The sequence below is a fragment of the Frieseomelitta varia genome, unplaced genomic scaffold (genome assembly GCF_011392965.1).
Source record: "Frieseomelitta varia isolate USP_RPSP 00005682 unplaced genomic scaffold, Fvar_1.2 scaffold_173, whole genome shotgun sequence".
Taxonomy (NCBI): Eukaryota; Metazoa; Arthropoda; class Insecta; order Hymenoptera; family Apidae; genus Frieseomelitta; species Frieseomelitta varia.
This window is the reverse complement of record NW_025109450.1, coordinates 23,132-47,671: the sequence shown is the minus strand read 5'-3', so window position 1 is coordinate 47,671 and position 24,540 is coordinate 23,132. Positions and strand designations below refer to the sequence as shown.

At 37.6% G+C, this 24,540-nt stretch overlaps 1 protein-coding gene across 3 annotated transcripts in view; it reads right to left on the bottom strand.

The window, feature by feature from the left end:
• Positions 1-23,115, bottom strand: part of LOC122538694 (neurexin-3-like) — a 167,454-nt gene extending 144,339 nt beyond the window's left edge. The window contains exon 1 of one of the 3 annotated variants that reach the window (XM_043672985.1): positions 22,917-23,115. In XM_043672985.1, coding sequence (XP_043528920.1) covers positions 22,917-22,949 — 33 coding nt within the window. In that variant the 5' untranslated portion in view covers positions 22,950-23,115. The remainder of the gene's footprint in view (positions 1-22,916) is intronic. The other 2 variants (XM_043672984.1, XM_043672986.1) reach the window with 2 other exon arrangements.
• Positions 23,116-24,540: the final 1,425 nt, after the last annotated feature.

Here is a 24,540-nt window from a genome sequence, read left to right as displayed (position 1 = left end):
GTGTCGCGATCCTCCACCGGCGTTTTTCTCATCGATCGCGATCTCACACTCCGCCGAGATGAAGTGCAGTCTGCAATAAGTCGCGACGCATGCGTTAGTTATTGTTAGATTTCGTGTAATTCAGATGAGAATCGACATCACAGGCAACTTGTATCGATGCCGGTATTGTTGAAAAACAAAGTCATCGTTGCACGCGTTGTTTCTATAATTATTAGGTTCGTTCGTGTTAGGTTCTTTCTTCTTCTAATCATCTTTTAGTCTTTTGTTTTTTTTATTTTTTATGATCAACATATCCTGCTGTTATTCATAATAATACCGGAGGAGGGAAAGTAAAGTCTGAAACTTCAAAATATGCGTTAAATCGAGAATGCCGTTAAATTGAAACTGATGAAGATTTCATGAAACCTAAGTGCATGCATCGCAACGTGATTCCGAATTACATTTTCCGCTTAGTAACTTATCAGTTAAGATGATTTTGAATGTAAAAAAAATTCTTTTTTACATGACGCTTCCGTCCGTTTTGAATATTTCTTATGTGGGTATGCTAATTCTGGGAGGGAATTGAGTTTTCGGCAAAAATATGTGAAACAAATATAGAATAAAATATTTCTCAAAACAAGTTTTATTTTCGGAAAAATTAAACTTCTCTCGTCCGTAATCAATCAAAATTGTTGACAATGTTTTGAGACAATTCATTCCTACTTACGAAACAATAAAAATTTCCTACTTCAAGTACACCAATCCTTCGCAGAAATCGAAATGAGGCTTCGAAAAGGAAAAAAAAAGAAAAAAGAGAATGAGTAACTCCGTTTGGCCATTGTCTAGGAAAAAAGTTCGCAAAACTTTGCCAATTCCTGACCGACTGATGACGATTCCCTCCTGCAAATAAAGAAAAATGGCGCGAGAATTTCGAAATAATTTTAATATGGATAAAAAAAAAAAAAAAAAAAAAAAAAAAAAAAAATTGAAACTACACGTAGTCAACCTGTAGGTACACGTTGCTATTTATCCGCGTTGCGCTGAAATTTCGCTGGAGATTCGCCGGCATATTATATTGGCAGCCTTGTTACCAGCCGCTCGTTAAATATTCATGTAACGTTTCCGGCGAATATCCATAGAGCAATCTATACGGGAATCCGGGGGATTCGCGTATATATCGGAGGGGGTTCGTCGCGCGAATATCCGCACGACATCACAGCGAAAACATGCCTCGTGTCCCGTATCGGTTCTCATGTACCGTGTACGAGGGATTATAGGGGGGTTGTGACATTATTGCGCGAACGAAATGGCGTCGTCATTCGCCTAACGTGCCGCGTCTTCAAGAGAAATTCGGTACAACACTAATTTCAATAAGACCTATGGCAGTAATAACTGGATGTACGCCGCTTTACGAAAGTACGATGCCTCGTCGGACCGCGGATTTTTATTACACTCGCTTTATTATTAAAATTGAAAGGTGACAAAATTTAGAGATCATGGCACTTGGAATTATATACGAAACACTTGAAGTAAGCTGGACGTTGTGGCATTTAGTCGGTGAAATGAATTTCTATTTCAAATTCCACCTTCTTAAATTGCGTTTACAGAAATGTGAATTCGCATGATTATTGATTCTTCATTCGTAAGTCTAATTGTTAAACAGTATTATTTGACCATTAATTTCAGAGGCAAATTATTTAATTTTGGAATTTTTAGTTCAATCAAATTTAGTTTTCTACATAACAGAAACTGAAATTAAATTATGAAAAACTGTCTTTTTATTCTTATCCATCTGTTCAATTTCACTGTTTAATTATAAGCATATATCATTACATGACAAACGGAATTACTCGTATCGAATGACTCAATTGGATTTGATCTCTCTTCTATGAAAAATAGTACCATACGTGCCAAGATACTATTTAGTACGACAATCGTTATCGGGAGAAATGATTGCAGTTGCAATTGAAACTTTACGATCGTAGGACATTAATCGTTCCTTAATGGTAAAACGAATTAATCGGAGCGAAAAAAGGAAACAGAAGAAGTCGGATAAATTCAGTCAGGTGGTAAAGATTTTTCCCTGGTATATGGAAAACAATTGCCCGCGATGAAATACTGTTTGACGGCTGCAATAAAAAAATAAAGGTTCGGCGTATCAGTTAGAAATGATAGATTTACTGCCAAGTATTTAAACACGTCGAGTTATTTCACGCGGCGAAGAGACTCTGATAAACGTAGCGTGTGATAAAAAAATTCCTTTTTCCCGGCTAGAAAATAATTTCTCGAACTGGATACAACTGGAGAAATATTGTTTCGCTCGCGGAAGAGCGATAAGGAATTAGAAATTCCCCTTTATTTTCAATTCTAAAACCGAGAAAGATGTTCTTTTTCAATCTCTGCTATGAATCATAAAACGTGATGAATATTCTTGCAAGTTTTACGAGGACGATTACAGGTACTAAGAAATTTGTTTAAGTTTAGGTTTAAGTAAACGTCAGAGGTAATGAACGTGTTATATTTTTGTAGATTTTTATGATTTTAATGTTATAGTATATGATAAAGGGAAGCAATTCAAAAAGTAAAAATTTACAAACAGTTGCCACGAGATTTCATTTGGAAAAACCAAAAATTTTACAATATTATAAAAACATATCAAGTATTATAATATTAGAAAAAGATTGATATTTTTGAGAAGTTTGGGAAGATAAAAACTATATATACAAAACCAAATAAAAGATTTCTTGTATAAAATAAAATTCAATAAAAAATAGCATATAAAATTGCTTCATCATTTTAAAGTTATTTAAAAAATAAGAAATTTATTACACATATTACGCTCCTTCCTTTAGCTTCTGAATACTGCAAATACTATATTCCAAATACTTTGTGATACTTTTGCACTTTTCAATTTCCCAAAAATACAATTTATCGATAAATGATTCAAGACGAACTTCTGTAATCAGTTAACAGAAGTTTAACTGTTGTATAAAAATCTACGTTCAGGTTTTGACACACGTTGTTTTGCAACGTTTGCTTAAATAAGTAATCCACATTGCGCCTTGGGAAAAGCTGACAGCAAGTTCGCGATATCGATTGGGCCAACTTCTGTCACACGATACAAGCTTCGGTCTCTGTTACGGATCAGTTTCTCGCCAGAAAATGAAACTACATCCACAAACTGTACAAAGTTGTGAACAAAAATATACTACGCTATGGAATGGGATGAATTTGACAAGGAAATTGAAATATTTCCCCGATAGTCAATTTCAGATCTAGTTGACTACATAAATACTCTGATAAATAAAACCCACAAAATATAGGTGTTTCCTATAATTGCCAAAGACGAAAAATCAAGAACCAACAATTCGACGAATTTCAACGTTAAATAATTCGAATATCTTCGATAAAGTCAGAATTATTCTCACGGCGGAACGCGTGCACAAAAATACTCTATCGTGCTTCCTAAAAATATCGAAAATTCGTGTAGAATTGATCGTGTTAGATACAGTTTGAGAGAAACCTCAGTAAGCTTGATCAACGTTGCAATATCCATCAGGCGAACCTTTGGCCCGTGAATACGAGCCGCTGCATCCCCCGATTTGAGATCAGTTTCACGACGACGAGATCATCTAGTTGCACAACTCGTGGGAGATTTGAGGGATGCTGCCCACAAGTTAGTTACATTGTTAAGAAAGGGAAACGCAAGGGACAGTACGTGTCGGAAGCCAAGGTTAGGTTGCACGACCCGACCCTCCGAGGATTGCGTCGATCCTGAATTCATCCTGAAACCGCACTCCTCGCGATCCCAAGACGAATCAATCCGAGATAGTACGATTCGACCAAGAGGTTCATTCATACCCAACAAAAGTGGTTTTCGTTTCGAGTTTATAGCTTGATTTTGTTTTTAGTTTCCTCTAGTTTCTTTGATAATGACTGTTCTTTTTTTTTTTTTGAATTAACGACTGATGAAGATTCGGGTGATTTTATGAATTGTATAATATTATATTCGTATGTGAAACGTTTCACGAATCATAGTAATGAAAATTTTGAAAATTGCAGAAAACTTTTACTTTTAAATATATTATTTGTAGTCTTTGTTTCGAGTTACCAAATAGAAATTAATGTGATTTGATTGAGATCTGGTGGAATATGATAGAGTTATTTTCTAGATATTATTTTAAGCGTAGAATATCTTAGAGTTATTTTCTAGATATTTTAAGCGTAGAATATCTTAGAAAATCTTATGGAAGTCATCATTTTTTGAAAATGGAAGGCATTCATTTTTCAAATTAAAAGATATGAATTTTTAATTTATACATGGGCTCGTGTAAGCATTCGAACTTATATATGTACATTTTTAGTTGAATCATTTATACCATGTAAATATATCTTGTGAACTAAATCTTTTATAATATGTCACATGTAATTCTTGAAGTTTCAAAATGTGATTTTATTTTGAATGTTTTTCTGACTCATTTCAATATTATATTTTGAAAAGCTTGAGTAACGTTAGCAGTCTAATTACGAAATTATACCACGTCATTCTATTATTGAAATTCAGAACGAATCCGAAAATAAATTCAACGACCCATTTACAGAGGAAAATATTTTCCTCTGTAATATATTCCTGAAGTACGAAAGCCACAATACAGAATTATCGCGTTATTAATTTCCAATTTTTCGTTTATTTTAGATGCCGAAATAAAATCAACGAAACGGTGTCACGACTCACCTATATCTGACTTATTATCTCACTCGTTTCCAATATAGAATAGACTAACTTTTCAAGAGAAGTAACGAATTTTAATAAACAGAAACTCTTCATATTTTGAAGAAGACTCGAGCACTACATCTAGGCAACAAATCACGTATATGTATCGTCAATGTATTTTTCATATTTTTCTCCATATCTAAAAAAATTCTTTAGTCATACTCTTTCAAATTTAAATATTCTTTAATTTCATTAAAACGATTAAAAGAATGATATATGCTGAAATAAATTTTTTATCAAATAAAGTATAGAAATAATATTTTCCTGGGCAACATTGAAAGACTAAAAATAATACAAGGCTAACCAAAAATATTAACAAATATAACAATTTAATAATTTATATCAAAATAGACGTTGCAAAAAGAAAAGAAAAGAAAGAAACAATATTGTTCAAAACAACATAGAAAAAAATAATATTAAAAATAATATTAAAATAATATTAAAAATATTAAAAATAATATTAAAAATATTAAAAATAATATTAAAAATATTAAAAATAATATTAAAATAATATTAAAAATATTAAAAATAATATTAAAAATATTAAAAATAATATTAAAACAATTATATTGATCCCTGTTAAATAAATTTCTCTTCGAATAAAAAGTAGAAGCAGCATTCAACGGAGTAACATTTCTTCAAGGCAATATTGGAACCTAATGAGCATTTATATGCCATATTTCCAAGTATAATATACAAACTTCCCATACTTGCAAGATAACTTGCGAAACAAGAATAGACGAGCAGACACGATATTCTTGAGGAAAAGGATCTAAATAGTCCTGCTTTATATGTCGGCGTATAGATCACGATCACGAGGGAATATCTGCCAACGGCGGACTTATTACGTTATTCGATATGTGAGTTTCTGCTGAATAGAGATGTGTCAGGGTGTCGTTAATATCAAGAGCTGTCGTGGTGGAACATCTCGTTCTTGGAGAAACCACCGCATTAAGGCTGATAGGATACATCGATTGATTAGTCGACCGAAATGTGTCGATAGAAATTAGCAACGAAGCTTTGCAAGTGATTACGACGGATCTGGATTGAAGTTCCCTTAATTATGATTAAGCACCTAAGTAGATGCATGTTAGACAGACTGCCAAGAAAGATGAAGTCGAATTACAGCAATTCAATAATCTTCAGCAATTATCGAGGACAACGAACAAAGTTCATTAACATTTTCGATGAACGACATGTTCACGTGCGTCAACAGCTTCATTTTTATGACGCAGAGATTACGAGATCAACTACTAGGAAATATTTCGAAATCTGAAACATACGAAACAATCGTAGAATTATTCTTATATATTTAATAACGAAAGAAATTCGTCGCGCAATGTATACTCAGAATGTAAAGAATTTGAAGAGCTCGCGTTACAAACAAATTAAAAAAAAAAAAAATTGAAACACATTCGCGGAATTGTTCTCAGCAACAATGAAAGAAATATATAAAGAGTTCAATCACGTTTATATCCACAGAATACGCGGCGACGAAAGATCTTGACAACAACGAAAGAAATAGAAATTCGGGAGAGAATTCTTTTCGTTTAAAATATGCCACGAAGCCTGTGAAAATCTAAATCATCAGCCTCGTTAAAATTTAAAAGGAGGTACGATCTTCTCCTCAACGTTGTCACTGATGCACACACTCGGTTCGGATTTCAATGTACTTGCCTGCGCCTGCCATTTGCCCAGAGCTGTCGAAGCAAAGTTCCCGCCGAGTTGCGGCAACTGCAAGTTGCCTCGTGCAACCTGCAAGTTTCCAGGTTGATGTGCAACGTTATAGGTCGATGCATAACCGCAGCGAACTATGTCACGGCCTGTAACGTGGCCTTTTGTTAAAAGTACTCTGACCGTGGCCAGAAGGGGGTGGGAAGGGGGGATTTATATATCGCCGGATATCGATACTACCTCGCCAGTCCGTCCGTGCAAAAAAATTCGATCTGCCTGCCGCGAGATAGATCCCTCTAGATAGAGATCCTCGAGGACCAAGAATGAGAAAATAAGAGCGATAGGTATTAAGAAGAGATAGAGATTTGTAAAACTGAATGTTGCAAAATTGAATTTCGTCTCGATGAATCGTAGATGTTTCAGGTTCTGTGAAACGAAGGCTCTTCAGAGCGAATAATAATATTCTATGAGTGAGAATTGAGTTAAACAAATTAAGCGGTAGAATTATAATTGTAATAAAACGTGTACGAGCAAAGAAATTCAACTAAATTGGGAAAAGTGGAGCATTCGAGTTTGCGTTGAATTTTTGTAGGTATCGGATTCAATTTGTGGAGTGTTATCAATTAAGATGTTATCTTGGATTAATACTGGATGGAATCTCTTCGGTTTAACTATGCACGTGTAGAGCGAGCTTGCAAATGTAGAACATTCATATAATAGAAACACCGGTAATAATTGGATCTGCTGCTAGAAATGCTTTGAACTACAGTTTTAGAGTACAATTTCACAGCAAGTGGAATTCCTTCAATTATGTTATAATTACAAAGCTCAAAGCTTTATTTAGACTTTAGAACGCTGTCGACTTTGTCACTACGTTGCTATGTATATATATATATATTTATTAATTTATAAATCCATCAATTGATTTGCTAAGTTTGGCAATTGAACCAATTTAACTAACTTCAGAAGAAATTGAAAATAGTTTGATACTTAATTAAGAATAGTTAATACAATTGTATTATTGTATTCTTGTGTCAGTATGACAATTTCTCTTTTCGATTCTTGGTGTTGACTATGTTTGCAAAAGTTTGTAATTAAGTTAATTCTCAAGTAACTTTCTGATACATCTAATAAAAAGTTCAGTTTCAAAAAATAAATGAAATGAAAGAAACTGATGCCAATGTTATTGACCATAAAAGAGTTCTTCTGAGTCCACATCGACATGAAATTTTGAATATGAGACGTAGAAAAATATGTTCGTGATCTCTTTTTATAAAGACCAGATAAGTGAAGTTCTGATTCCGTTTATATTAATTGTACCGTAATTCTCGAAAAAAATTTGCGTTTACTACACTAGAACTTCAAACAAATATTAAATATATAAAACATTTTATAGTATTGTACAATTTATTTAATTTACACAGCAGGATTCAACTAAACAAATTTGAAGCCCCAAGACACCACGTCGCTATAAAATCTGTCGAGCAATCCAATCCAATTTCTCCAAAACAATATCGTTACTGCTCCAAAACCTACGTTACAACCAAACTTAAAAAAAAAAAAAAAAAACGGAGAAAAACGAGATACCAACGAAATACCAACTCAAACATCGTATTTGCAACGAAACTGTTCCACACAGCGTTGTTTCCATGGCAGTTGCCGGCTGACTGGAAGGGATTGTCGAGTTCGGCTGCACCGGAAACTTGGCACACCGGCGTAGCCGAGTAATCGAGAAATATATATTCAAAGTTACTTCGTGTTTTCTTACCCAGAGGCCCACCGTGCTGCAGCTGTGCGAGAGTTACGATATTGGTGTCGTGGTTACGCGAGTCATTGCTACAACTCGTAGCTTCGTCGACGAGAATTTAGAGAGAAGGGGAGGGATAGAGAAAGATGGGTAGACAGATAGACAGATGGTTAGATAGAGAGAAAGAGAGAAAGAGAGAGAGAGAGAGAGACAGACAGACTTTACTCGCGAGGTGAGAGAAACAAAAGGGGGATAGTGTACGGTTTTTATCATGTAACACAATGTACTTATGTGTTATATATATATATATATATAGGTGTATGATACGTGTGTTCTGTGTGTACGTGTGTGTATGGGGTACAGGTGAAACGATCGTGAGACGAGCTGAATTGATCGCCGTTAGTGGAACGTCGTGGCCGGAAGTCCAAATTTTCTTTCACGTTCTCGCGTTGGTCGCCGATGCACAGATAACCTTATATGCGCTCCTCCCATTGCTGAAAAACGATGATGACCCCGGCGACGTTTCGTAGTTTATTATTCCGATTAAATAGATCATTCGCTTTCAATGTCCGCCGCCTCGTTGCGATGAAAACGATACTATATAACATCCTATGCGAGTTACGTTAAATTTCTTCGCACGATAGAAGATCTCGGCTCGGTTGAGATGCCTGATCAGTTCAATTTGAATTCAGAATTTCACGGAAACTCAGAGATCTTGTACCTTCTTCACTTTCGTTTTTTGAAAAATTTGTTCTTGGACGACGCAGTTGCTCACGAAAGTACTCGAACGCCTTCCAGAAACTCTTTATGACTATATCGACGTGTTATGAAGTTTCATAAAGTTCATCTGCAAGGTATCACATTCTGAAGTTTCATTGACACTACGGTATCGTGATTATATCGGACAAGTTTGAAAAACACGTAGAAATTGCAAGATAACTCTCCGACATATTTTATATACTTTTAAAATTTTATATATTTTAAAGTTATATATTTTAAAAAAATATGCGCTTGTAATAAACATCTTGTAACTTTCGCCTTTATTCTTAAACTGATATAAAATTATACCAATACAATCACGATCATGTCACGTCTCATTGCAGTGTTAATAAAATTCCAAAATATTCTTTATATACATAATACACGATATGTGCATAATAGTTCTTTTAAGACGAGCAATCGAATAATTTCGCGAGCCACTTTAGTTGATATTTTATTTAACCAGCGAGTTGGAAATAGATTTTGAAATTAAATTTAATCCTCTGATGACGTTATGTCTGCATATATCCTCGTTGTAAATAATTCGAGAGAACTAACTTCTTTTTAACAATTGAATATTCTTATTATCGCGGTAATTATTAATTCCTCTAGATCGATTCCTCTTCGGCGAATATGAAATTCTCACAATAGACTGAAGTATACTGAATATTTTAATTCCAGAAATTATTAATTAGAAATCTAAATACGGGGGCAGTAGGAAATAGAGGTATTATAATAGATATTGGCTAATTAGGTTAATTCCTCAGTAAATACGAAATCTCGTTCGCGTAACAAATTGAAATCTGTAAACCGTACGCATTGAGGATATTATAACAGTTGTAGTGTTCTGATAACACGAACAGTTATTAGCTAATGAGGACGGTTGTTTCGCGAGTCAGAAATTTTGTTCGCGTAACTTCGATAACGATTTTAAATAATCGTAAGTAATTGTCCGAACATTGAACAGGTATTATCTAAAATCTAAAATACGAGAAATCTGAGAACGTCGATAAGCTAAATGCCCTAATTAACGACTAAGCGATGGCTCAGAGTTTGAATTCCACTTTTAGCCAATTAATTCTTTCTCTCTGTTGTTCCGCAGCCGGGTTTATCTTAGTTCCATCCGCTGTTTCGAGTTCTCGATCCGTACAGTTAATCCGGACAGCTGAATTAATTTGCGAAACGAAAATCCACGCGCAGAAGGATTGCGAAACGTTGCGGCAAAATTCTTCCTTCCAAAAACGAAAAAAATCGAATTGTCTAAAAAGAAGTACAAAGTGTGGCCGAAATTATTATACGTGCGACGAGAGTAAACAAAATATGTAGAAAATGAAGTTCTCTCGTCAACGTGAATTGAATTTTCAAGCAAATTCATTACGATTAATTGTAAAAAACAGTTGTTCGTGAGTGACGTTGCAATACTTAAAATTTTCACGAGTTATAATAATTTGATTAATTACAATTAGAATAATTATTTTTTTCAGCTATATTTTCACGTTGATGAAATCGTGGAATTGATTTGATATTTGCAATTTTAAAACATTTCTAAACTTAAATACTTTTACTATTATACGCGTAAGTACCGTAGATTCGTTTTCAAAAATTAATTTCATCGAATGGATGTAAACGATTTTGTCCTACATTTTTCACCTGCTTTGGTATGCAGAATTACTTCTTTCTCAGCTATGCTACATTTTTATCCACACTCTGTAAAGCGAGAGACAAAAATTAATTACGAACTCGTCAGTCCTCCTTTTGATTCTCTAGTCTGACCGATAAGAAAAATTCCTCTCTTTTACGAAAAAAAAAAAAAAAAAATGAACAAAATGAAAGAGAGTCGTCACCAAAGGACTAAACATAATCACGTTGTTCCGTTCAAATCTCACCGATGATAACAATAATTGTAATCGCCAAAACCCGAGAAACAAAACTTTTCTTTTTCTTTCGCGAACCAAACCTTTTTTTTCTTTTTTTTTTTCTTTGTTCCAGCGCGGTTTCTCGAAAATAAAAGATCTGAATCGTCGTCGTTGATGACCGGCCAGCCGGTCACCGAAAAGACCAGGCATGGTTCGCGTTCACAGATGGAACACGGTCCGTTATCGTCCTGAAAGAACAATTAGACGTAGATTTTGTTGCGTCAACATGCAGGCGGTGCGTATCGTTCCGTTCCTCTTTTCTCATGCATATTTTTGTTCAAGTGCATCGAGCTAAAGGCAATTGTCAGACGCTTATTGGTCGCTCATTCCACGAGGCACAGAGGATGGATTCGATGAAATGAATATTACATATCTCTAACCACGGATCGGAGAATCGCTCGCGCGACTGCCACTACGTTAATCACGCGTCACGGTTAATTACAATGTCAAACGAACCGTCTCGCGAACAGAATTGCCCGAATCTTCTCGTCGAACGATCTTTCCGTCGACTTTCGATCTCGCGAATCGTGCTACGTATTTTCAACTATAGAATATGTCTGGTAAATAGTTCGGCAAGCATCGATTTTACACCGTACAACGTTTTTTCATAATTGTTACTTTCTTCCGAAATATTGCTGACGTTGACCCTTCGGGGATGCGTCTGGTGCATCGACATTCAAAAGTTACTTCACAATAAAATATATCTATTATCATTTATTGTTACTTCGTAAGCTTAGAAAGCTGTCATTAAATTTACTCAGTTATCATTGTTATTAATAAACATCAGATGTCGTCCCTAAACGGTCAATGATCAATTTGTCACGCGCGAACTGGAATCTCTTCTTGAGTTTCGTATGTAAAATTGATCTTAAGTTAGGATTCGTTGGTTTTTAAAATACGCGAGGATCGCGGTGATGATACAGATGAGATTGGCAATCGTGATCGAGATGAGTGACAGTGATGACAATAACGAGAGGAGCGAAGATTATTGCGTGCATGTGCAGTGACCAGTGGTATATACCTATAGAGGCTAGGCTTTAAGATCGTGAGCAAGATCCCCACGCGTGAACTATATATTTATATATATATATGTATACAAATCGTGACAGACTTCCTAACCATTCCACAAGAAAGCCTGCGGCGAAATGACGAAAAATCGGCACAACGACGTTGAAAAAGTATCGAATTTATAGATAATTCAACTAGAAGATATACGAAAAATTCTCTCAATTCATGGAGTTTCTAATCACTTACAATCGAGTGCCTCGTTCGAGAATTTATAATTATTTTTCTTTTACTACGAAATCGTCCTTGAAAATTCTTAATCTCATTTACCGCTGTTTTCAAATTGACTTGAGTTACTAATCATTAAAAAAAATATTAATTGTCAGTGCAACCGTTGATGCGATAATAGTGAAATATCAATTCTTCTTAAACAACATACGCAAGTGAAAGTTATCGATTGACCATCGCGATTAAACTAATATACTAATCTCTGAAATTTCTACTTTGCAAAAGACTTCTTCTTTAAAGCATCAAAAAAAGAGTAACTTCTGAACATTCGTCATAAATGATAACGTGACTCTCCGACAGTAAGGACACTATTATAGTAAAACGCGATTCGAGACATTCTATCGTAAATCGCACGAAAAAGAAAGAAGAAGAAGAAGAAAAAAAAAAAAAAGAAATTCGATCAGAACGGTCTCGAGGAAAAATTCCATCTGCTTGAGTGTGCTCACGGTACCGAAGTTAATCCAGTTCCTGCTGCTTGATCATTCAAGTCGTCGAGAAGCAGACCAGGCTGGTGGAGGCGGCGAGAAGGGGTGGCTCGCGGGTTGCGGGCCATAATCGAGAAACTGAATGGCAGTTTGGGAAAAAACTCGAAACTCTTCATCGTCGTGCCGATTTTTCCTCGCTTTCGACCGCGTCGCGGGTCTCTCTCGACAAAAAGGATAAAGAAACGAAACTAAACAGAAAGATGGAAAGAGAGAGAGAGAAAGAGAGAGAGAGAGAGAGATAGACAGAGAAAGAGAAATATATATATATATAGAGAGAGAGTGGAGCAGGGTACGTGAGTGGTTGGTGAAGAAAAGTTGGTGCTCTGGTGATCGCTCCTCGCTAAAAAGCTAAGTTTCGCGTGAGGTTTAGCCAATTATATATATAATAGAATAATTATACAGGTGCGTATCAAGTGGCCGGGCGAATCAGCTTCAAAGAGAGCGCGCTTCAACCGCTGCGAGCTCTCTGTTGTGCTTCATTCAATCAATCAATCTTTCTCGCTTTTTTTTTTTTTTTCATTATCATGTTCATTCTTAATTTTTTTTTTTTTTTTTCTCAATTTTTTTTTTTTTTTTGCGCAAGTTTGACATCGAAGTCATTAGCGATTAGATATTTATATGGTATTCATATTTATGTTATATTAATGTTAAGAATTGTTCTCTTCAAATGATCTTGGGAAGTCAGGACAGTGATGAGATTAATCCTATGGAATCTTCTCTGCATTCATGTAGAATGTTAAGAATTGCGAAAAATTTTTGACAGAAGGTAGGATCAGTTTTCTCGAGCTCGATGAATTATTTGTCAAATGATTTTAGAAATAAACGTAGAAGGTTGTATGCTCTTGCGTTTTCATACTTTTACATGCGAAAGGAAAGGAATTTAAGTAGAAATTAGTTTCACTTGACGGGTATAATACAACATGAAATTTAATTTAGATATTTTGTACGTTCTGTGATTTTTATATAAGCTAGTATATCAATAACTAATTTTCTTCGCTTTCTTACCTTAAAATTTAAACGTTAAAATTCAAACGTTTTTCAGAATTGTTTCGACCATAGTCCAAGTGATTAATTATTGTAAGCAAAGTTTAGTGACAAAATTCAACGACGGTCATCTATTAACATTTATTAGAATTTTGTGCACACGAAATGTTTTTCAAATGAAAGCATTTCTTCGAAATGTCGTATGTTTAATCGAAATAATTATTTCTACGTGACTGAATATATTTCTCCACAGTTATACCGACTATTTTTTAGTGATCAACGATTGCTGATCTTTAGAAACAGGCTCAGGGATGTCGCCACTTATTTTGACTGTTTCCTATTTTTTCTGTTGTTCCGTTGTGGTGCTCGCTCGCATTTCTTCTTCTTCTGAGCAAACAACTTGTAAAGTCTCTCAATAAATATATATTTTCTCGTTTACTGGACACGCGTGTTTTTCCACTAAACCAAATTCCATTCACTATTAATTCTTGGAATAGAGTTGTTAGTCACTCGCAGTGTCTTTTTTAAACATCATCTCCACATCAATTCGTAGAATATATATTATATATGAATTCGTGTAAGAAAATCACAGAATTTTTCCACAATAATAAAGTTCCCATATTTTTATTATCAATTTATAGGAAAACCTCTTCTTCTTCAATGCAACTGATGCTTGACAGTCGACAAATTTAAACAAATTTCATAATAAAATTAATAAAATCGTGTGGATGACGTAGCAAACTAATTTTCTCTGTAATGTTCCGACAGCCAATTTTTCAGTTTTCGTGGTTTCCTCGCAAAACGATCGCCCTTGCGTATTCCGTACGACGACGCCAACACCGAATTGAAGTGAATTTTCTCCGCGAGTTCGTTAGGGACGTCAGGTGAAAACAGTGAAAACGTCGAATTTTCCTGGAACACGGTCGGCCGGTTCGTTAATGGGATGGCGCGCGAGCGTAAGCGCCGGTTCGCCCGCGGAATTTCAAGATGCCGGTAAATGGGCAACTCGACGAGTCGGCGAGGAATCTCGAAGAAACTCGAAAGGCATCCGGCTAATGATTTTTCGATTTTAACGAGCCGGTCGTTAGCGTGAGAGGCTCCTCCTCGGGAAGGTTCGCGCGCGCGCACACGCCGACGCTCGATGGCAACGAAAAGGTTTCGTAACGAGGCGAGTTCCGCTCGACGATGTAGAACTTTCAGGTTCCTTTCTTCCTTCGTGAACAGACCGTCCGTCGCAAATAATAATCAAATCGGCGTATCGCGAGACGCAGCGACTCTCTGCGCTCTCCTTTTTCGTCTGTTCTCGCGCGTAGAGACCTCTTCCCAGAAGACGAACGATCATTCTGAAGACGGACGGGCGACTCATCAGACTCATTTAGGGGAGACGGAGGCACATTGGTACAAGGACAGCCTTGATACCGTGAATAATGGGCATATACATGAAGTTTTATCGGGAGATATAGTCGTTGCAATGAAAATTGTACACGCGTATTCTGTCTTGAGATTCTTCTCGATGTGGATTAGTGTAATTTTTGGAAACAGTCGTTGTTCGAGTCCTTGATCTCGGCCATTTTTTTAAACTTTCGTAAGAAGCAATAAGAAGTCCAGTTTACGCGAATTATTCCGAGTTATGTGAACTATTGAGTGTTTCGACTCGAGATTTCTTTCCTTGAAATTCTTTTGTTCCTCTTACGTAATTATTATAGCTTTCACTCTATGCTATTATACATTGTACGTTTGTTACAATTATCAGCAAATTATAAAAAGACAGAGTCCGAGCTGTTGGCTAGATTTAAGCAGACGATGTCTGCTCAGAAGGGACAGTCGAGTGCAAAGGGTCAACTACTCGCGCTGGCAACTTTGCCGATTGCGGACCATAACGAGTGACCAAACCCTATACAATAATTCGTCGCTTTCTCTTTCTTTTGAACTCGTCGCTACGACATCACTGATTAGAAGTAATAAATTTGTTGTTTGTTCTGCCCATTTTGTTTAATACACTTGAAACTGAGAAAGTATTGCAATTTTGGAACAAAAAAAAAAAAAAAAAAATTCTCGACGTGCGTGGCACGTCATTCCAGCGCACGAGGTTAACCATCGAGTCAATGTGTAACGCGTATTCGAAGCGGTTTCCAGTAATAAAATTTAAAAGTGGGAAACAACAGTCCCAACGAGAGAGGAAGCAAAGGGAAAATCCGAGAGAGGAGGTTGCAATGGTAACTCAGGCTACAGCGCGACATGACGTTCTCGTGACGTAAAAATGAAAATCGCGTTGCGAATGCGCTTGTGCCGAACAGGAACGTTTGAGAGAGTCTTACGGGGAAAATAGAAGGAGCTTATAGGAAATCCCGCCTTTAACCGGGAGAAAATAGCTGCCGCTCGTTACTTTGAAGTTGGCCGGAAGTGGATCAACGGCGGAGGGAAAGAAACGCGTCCTTTGTGACGCCCGGTGGTTTACGAGAGTCGATCCCCGGTCCGTTTCGGGATCGTTTCTCTCTCTCTCTTTCTGCTCTCTTTGTCGCACCACGGAAGTGCACACGCGTCTCTCTGTGCGGCGTGGCTTACGGGAGCCAAAAATTCGTGCGGGGCTTGTGTAAACGCCATAAAGCTGCGCGAGCAGCAGCTGCACGGGGCGTCGAACGAACGAACGGGAGCATAGCGCGAGCTGGACCGAGAAACGTTCGCCTCGGGGAGAAAAGTAATCTCGAGAGTAGGTCGTAAAAGCGGTCGGCCGTGTTTACCCCGCGGGAAGGCTCCAGGATCGGCGACGACTCCGGGAACCGTGCGTTCTTTTTTTAGGATTCGGCCTACTGTCGCGGATAAGCTCGCGCTCGAGAAAGAGAAAGGGGGCCCGTGTTGTTTTGAATCACGGTTTTTCGAATGCCTCTCCACTGGGAAAATCTACCCGAAATGAGTGAAAGAGAGGAAGAAAGAATCGTCATTAGTACACTGAACGTAAATTATTTTGAATATTTATTTAACCCTTTCTTTTCGCAAGAGAAAGTAGGCAGTGAAGGCAGCAAATTCAAGTAGAGAATAATAAGGCAAAAGATGTGGAAGTTAAGCAAGATCAATATATTTAACTTACAACAAGCAAGCATCTTTTCATATCTCTCAAGAGAAAACTCGAGTCGTCTGTGTCCAGTCTGTCAAAAAACGTAAGACAATGTTGTTTAACAAAGGTTCCTCCTCCGAAGGAAGGAACCTTGAAAAATTTACGAGCGGAAATAGAAATTCCTGCTTGGAAGTATAAACGTCGCAGGTAATCTATGAATGGTTGAGAAACCGCAACCGGGAAGAACAAGTAATGGTAATTTCACTGAAAATTATGATCGGTAGAAATTACAGTTTCTTCGAACTCCCTTGCTGTCCTTTTCAGTATTGTAAGGGTTGGCGAGGTAATAACCAGAATCCATTGGCGAGGCTGAACTTTCAAAACAACACGAGAGTCCGGGGTTTTGCAATTAGACGAGAATGGCCGACCCCTTCCCAGAAATAAAAAAAAAACGAATAATGAAACAAAGGCCCCGTCCGGATTGATTAAATCTGGTCATACACGGACTCGTACTAGTTAACGGTCACGTTTGTCACCGTTACGAATCGCACGAAACCAAGGTTCATCCATTTCTGTTGTACTCAGATGAAACCGTAAAACCGAACGAACAAGGAAGCTTCTATGTTCATTTCGTCTTGCATGTCTGTTCAAAATTATTATAGATCTCATATTATTTTCAAATTTATGATTGTGTTCTTCTGGAAGTAATCAGACGTCCATCTCTCGAAAAGCCTGAGCCGATCGAATTGGACAGAAACGCTCGTCGTTGATCGGTGCAGCTTGCATTCCGGCCGTGGAAACGCAACACAATCGATTTTCACATCCCTCTGGTGAACAGAGAGAACGTAATCTACATGCACGTACACGAGTTTTTTTGCACGTATATACAATTTTTTTGTTTCTGTGATCATTGGTATAAGCCGGAGGGTTTGAAAAATATTCTTTTTGTTTGAACATTCGTTCTCGAGAAAAATCGAGCCCGAAAAATCGCCTACTGTCCTCGAATTTGGAATTCACGTTTAATTTACGTATGATTGGTACACAGGTAGAAACAAGTGCTTCTTTCGCAGCAGTAGAAGTATACCAAGGCAATGAAGGATTACAGAAACTTTCAAACAATAGAACTATTAATTTAAAATTGAACGAGAAAATTCAATTCAAGGGTTATAACAATAGGATAATTACTTATTTAAACGAGATGCATTCAATACCGAACCGAATGGGAGAATAACAGATAAACCCGAACTACATGCTGAGCCATACTTGAACGTTCATTCGATCGATCTTTATATTCGGTTTTATGGAAAAATGCTACTCTTTCTCCTCGTCACAATTTCGAACGTTTTGCGAAATCGGCGATACGATCGATCGATGAATGCCGCGAGCGTGAACGCGAATGCTCTCACGATTTTTTTTTTTTTCCTCCTTTTTTTCCCCTCTATCTATCATTTTTACCACGCGGAAGCGGTAGCGCTCGCCGACCGAAAAAAATATGCTCGAACAGATGATTCTTGTTACGATTTTTTTTTTTTCTTTTTTTACCCCCCTCCGCTCGTTTTTCCTAACCCGTGTTCCCTCTGGCTGTCCATGTCCGCCTTTTGCTGTGCTCGCGCCACCGTGCCACCCTTTCCGCTGTGGTTCGTTTAATTTGCACGGCCGACTATTTGCAGCTCGTTCCCAACGTTTGTTCACGGACGTTGCACGGAAAGCGAAATTTTTCGTTGCGCGGTTGGCGCACGAAACGACTAAAAACTGCTCTCTTTCCTTTCTTTCTTCGCCTCTCTCCTTTCGCTCTTCTCGCTGCATGTTTCGAGCTTCAAATTTGAAAACAGGCTCCCTTCAGAAACGGAAACAATCGCTCGCGAGTGAAGAATTTTCGTCGATTTCGAATTCTACTGTTTCGGCTCCTGTGAATTTTAATTTAAATTACCATCATTCGAAGGTACAGGAATTATTATCAAACCCTACTTCGTTGTTACGTTGTTCGTGCGTTTGTTAGAAATTCTTGAAATAAGAAACCATCGTTCGTAAATTTCGTCCAAATCGGAGCACGCACACCGTTTGAGAATTTCGTTCTCTTTATGTAGCTATCTACGTACCTATCTATGGAGACTGACAATGTGTCTCGCTTTTTGTCTCAAGTTCGCCAGAAGTCGGAACACACTCGAGTCCAAGTTTCCCTGATACGCGTCGGAACAAGATCAGGAGGTTTGCTTAATTAGCTGAGAAAGCTTAAATCGTTGCGTCCCGGTAGAGAGAGAGAGAGAGAGAGAGAGAGAGGAGCTTGTTAACGAGCAGCTAATAAGCTCGTTGAGCGAGTAGTAGACGTCTTTCTCTCGATCGCAGCCGGTTCTACTCGTCGTCGTTGAATACGTGCTCCGCGTATTTCACGGACGTCATTCGGATATTATCTTTCCCTTCTGGTTCTTCTTGCTCGGCGCGGATCGTTGACGCGGCAGATACCCGCTCGCGGCAATCGGCAAATTGTGCGGAATTACTCTAGGGACTGTGCGTGTCTACCTTGGAAATACGACGAAGGGAAAGCTTGGTGAAAAAGAGAGCGTACGCGGTGAAATCTCGACGAAAACAGAAAAAAAACAAAGAAAGAAAGAAGAGAGAGAGAGAGAGAGAGAGAGAGAAGGAAGGAAAAAAAATCGTATTAAACGAAGCGGTTCTCTGCTCCGTGGAAATCAAAGGACATCGATACAACAACGTTGCCCCGTGCTAATTATCAATCAGCTTAATGAGGCCTCCCGCCTCATTCAAACAGCAAAGTTACGATCCTTGTTACGATCCGTTTTAGAGCGTTCCCCCGTCGCTGTTTATCGTTCGATTGTTCCCGCTCCACCCTGATAATTAGCGAATTTTTAATAACGACCTGCCGGTTGACGGTTTCGCGGCCCTGATTGCGAGCGATCCCCGGGGCGTCGAACCGAAAGTTTCGAGAGACGAAATCAATCGACGCGACCACTCTCGTTTAGTGGAATTCGCGTACGATCGCAAAGTCAAAGGGGTTTATTCGTTGGGATATCGTCGGGACGGAAAGGAATTTTATTCTCTCTCTCTCTCTCTCTCTCTCTCTCTGTGTCTCTTCTAGTAAAGTTGAACGGATGATCGGATAACGTGCTCGAATTTTATCCCCCGAAAGATTCTTTAGCCTTTATCTCGAATAAAATCAATCTTTCGGTGGAATTACTTTGATAAAATTATAGTTCGTTCGTACGAACGAAGTGAAATATGTGAAAGGACAAGTTTGCGGGGAGAGTCTGGGAACCTCACGCCCGTGTCTCTTCCATGGGATGATATGTCTGTACTTTCGTAGTGCTTGATGGATTTCGTTTGCAGGAAATTAAGAGTTTCTCTGGTTGTAAAAAATTGAAACGACACGGTGCATGAAAATGCAAATAGTCGCAATATTCGCGTTACAAGTCTACTGCAAACTAAGTATTTTGCTAACTTTAATAATATAATTGCGTGCCTTAAAAAACGTTGAAACGCAATCTCAAATATTTACGAATTTATAGGAATTTTTTTACAAGATCGTACGTGATACAAATGATGTATAAAATATCGAAAATATAATATAATATATATAATATATACAATATTTGATACCTACACAAAACAATCTCGTATCTCTGTAATTATATTTTCAAACATATGAATTTCCATAAAGATCCGTATTCTAGTTGCGAGAAAACTCTCGAAATGACGGATTCGTTATCAGTTTACCAGAATGCGTTTCTATTAAAAATTTTAGTTACTGTCGGCAGACTATTGCTCCAATTGCATGAAATGGCGCGACATTTGATCAATTATGTTTTTTTTGCGCAGTGGTACCGGCGGTGTTTGGCCAAGATGGCGATCTGTATTTTTCTGTGAGTCCCGGCGAGCACACGGTGGTCGAGGGATCACCTGTACGGCTGAGATGCGAAGCGCAGCCGAGCTCGCGGGTCAATTACTCGTGGAAAATCGACGGACAACCGTTGGCACCGAGTCCACGTAGACACCAGGATGACGGCGATCTTCGTATAACCAGGGTCAATCGGATTCTCGACAGCGGGAACTTCGTCTGCGTCGCCACTCACGAGGAAACTGGATTTTCCATTGAGAGTTCACCCGCCAAGATCGACATTCAATGTGAGTCTGCTTTTTCTTATTCGTAGTGAGAGTGTTGTTCAAAAGTCGATTCGTAACAAAAACGAGATTCACGTATATATATTACCCTGTACATGGATATATTATAGGAGCACATGGAGTATATTACTGAAAACCTGTAGTAGTACATATGATTTTTCTGGTATTTCAAACGTGAAACACACACATAAACGTATACAGAATTAGACGCAATTTTGAATAGGAGAACTTAAAACAGTCGATTCTTTTAAATAGTACTATGAACAAATTCGGATATTAAAATCGAAGATTCACGAGATCGAGATTTAAGCAGAAGTGATTAAAGATTGCTGAAAAACACCAAAAGTCACCTAATTCTTCAGATCTTGACTCGATAGAAAATTTCTAGAAAATATTAAATATAAAATGTTAAAACAAGCGTTCAAGATGCCCATTCTCTTTTCATTCTCGTTGTAATAATGCCCTATGATTTTCATAGTACAGTTGAAATGAAGAATGGTGATCCAAAATGTAAATCGAAAAGAAACACTCACGTCTAAGACTTCATTTGAGAAAATGAAGTTTGAATAAATTGACTCGGAGGTTGAAAACGTGCGTTCTCATTTTGGTTAATTACACAGGATCGTTAATACGGCGCAGGTCGAAACGAACGATCGAAAATGAGAGGGCGTCGCGTTTGCGCGAAAATTCATGGAACGCGGAAAATGCATTTGCGTTGTATCGAAAAACAGATCGCGCCGATCTTCAATTTAATGGAATGGAAATGCGCCGAAATACCGTTCGTGCAGATACACCGTTGTCGATGGTCCATAATTGTTTGGACAATTGACGCGATACGATCGAAAGATTAATACATTTGTTTCATTCTAATATTCTTATTTCTCGCAATGAAATAATCTCCTTAAAATTGAGATAAGAAATATACACGTCTCGTTGAATTTCTATATTTATTTGCAACGAATATGCGACAGTTTGTGAAATTTGTATAAATCTTGATGATGTAGTTAGACACAAGTATCTCACTTTGTCTAATCACAACGAGTCACTTTATAATAATAGAATAGAAGTATAATATAATAGTATGTCATATTATATTTATGTACAACTCAATAACATTATATTAAATTAAAAATTGAAATTAAATTTAAATACAATATAATATGAAACAAATATTAGCTGTCTATTAGTATAAATCTATCTTCAATTATTCAATTATTCTTGCTTATTGTTTACACCAATTATCGTACCAATTATCGAAGTATTTAAATGAATATATATTCATTTTTGTGATACATAAACCTTACTACATCTTCAAAACTATGATCCACAATGAATACACAATATGGTTTCGCGTACGTTCAGTACGGATTGCCGATTTCGTTGAGCTCAACGTTCTTAAACATCGCTCGAGAGATCGATAACCCTTTGGCAATATAACATCAGACGAGATTTAATTAATCGAACCGGGGAAACAGGAATAAACGTCGGACGTCGATCGACGATTTGGATCCATAAGCGTTTTTATTCGTCGGAGAATTTTCTTTCATCGGAACGACTCGAGCGAGTCCGCGGATGAAAAGGGCGGGGGGGTGGGTTTCGTCGTCGTCGTCGTCGGACGAAATTACGCGACGCCTAGACGAAATTCATTGCGCGAAGAGACGATGGAGACGGAGGAACGGCTGTGCAGCAGCCGTTGGCGAGCCCAAGAAGAAAACGTTCCATCGTCATTATCATTATTATATTTATCGCAATTATCAAAAGGAATCGAGCCAGGCGACGGGGTATTAAGCACGCGCTAAATGTACTCGGTGCGCTCGGTGCACTTCACCGGGTTGGCAGCAGCGTGTAATAATAATTACGAAACGATACATGATAACGAGGTGCCGGGTCCGCTAACGACGCCCCGGCGTCGTTTCTCTTCTTCCCCCGTTCACCGTTTCACCGCTATTCCTCGCTTCTTTTCCCGTGCCCTCGACGTTTCCCCGATTTAATAATATGTACTTTCTCTCATTTCTCTCATCGTTTTTTCTTTTCCCTTTTTTTTTTTTTTTTTTTTTTTTTTCCAAATTTTTTTTTTTTTTTTGGTTGAAAGCTTTTGGATACTGAGGCTTACCAGGTGGGACTCTGGGCTGGTGAAGGTGACCATGGCGCCGTGAAGTCGCCTTGCACTTATTGTCGCCGCAGCATTCTTAACACCCGTTGTGTAGATCCAATTGCGTGCGTTCGGCCCGATTTTCGACCACGACCACGAAGGCGCGCAAGATACAACAACATTGAGAATCTCACTTTAGAAAAACTTCGTCTTTGTTCAGATGGCTCGACTCTTCGTTCCTTTCAATTCCTTTCTTTCTTTTTTTTTTTCTTTTACTTTTTTTTTTTCTCTAAATTTTTCTACTCTACATTTTGTCACTTTTGTTTACTTTTTGTTTACTTCCGTACCAATTCGTTTGGATTCGATAGGATAAGTTGAACGAAGGGGTGGAACACGGATGAAAAGTTGTGAATAATTAACACGTCGCGACATTTATAGATTATTAGAAAAGGACAATTCGTGGGAATACGAAGGGGTCGCGTTACCTCGATCTTACGCGAGAATACCTGTAAATGCCGTCCTGGAAAAAAAGATTGGTTAGTTATTGTTGTGTTTGCCGATGATTTGGCTCGTCCCCTCCGGTGCGACGTTTCCTGGTAAAATTGCATTAGAATTACACTATTAACTAGTTATAATTTAAAACATTATAATGCTACACTATATTAAAATCTAAAATTCTTAAAATATTTTTAAATGCTATATCGTGATTTAAAATTTCTAGTCTAGTCTAACGTAATACTGGAAGAGAATTACTTTTAGCGCGCTCTAATTTTGTATGTTCTAATTTTGTGTATATACATGTTGAAGATCTTGCTCTCATTTATGTGAAAGATAAATTTTTAAGATGACCGAGTTACGTCGTTTGATAATGAATTTCTTCAAATAGCTTTTACAAGCTATGGAATATTCAATATCACGTCGAACGTTAAACAGACATGAATAATAATAACAATGCTACGTTAAATTCGATAAATATACAACTATAATTCAAAATGTCTCCAATATAGCATGTAATTCGATGTTGCCTCGCTAAAAAAAAAAGAGGACACTTATTTTACCAACAAATTCACTTAACGTTCTTTAGTATTCCATACATAAATGAAAATTCACAACGAAATGACACAATAATAAAAACGCTATTTTTCTGAAGCACCGATAACTTGTCAATATTATCAACACGTCTAATATTCATAATTTATCTCTCAAATTTTACCATAAACTTCTTCGAAAAAAAAAAAAAACGATTGTCAACGCATTATCGAGAAACACCTATTCCCTCCGTGGAAGTTATAATTATCCTCTGTATCGACACACGTTGTTCAATTCTTTTCTTCTCCGAGACACGCGAAACAATTATCGTTGCACGAGCGACTAATTTCGAATCGTTTCGAACCAGATCGTTATTCCTCTCGCTGTAGTGGACAACGAATTCGCAAAGAGCTGGAGAAATCGGCGAATTTCACGGTATCGGCGAATTTATTGGCCCGATTATTTCCAGATGCCGGCACGAACGCGCGTTTGATTATCGGCCGACATTAACGTTGTTCCGGGTGACTTACAATGTCTGACAGTATGTACGTCGAACGAGGAATAAATTATCGAGGACTTTATGGCTCTCGAAACGAACGGTAACACCTGGAATTTT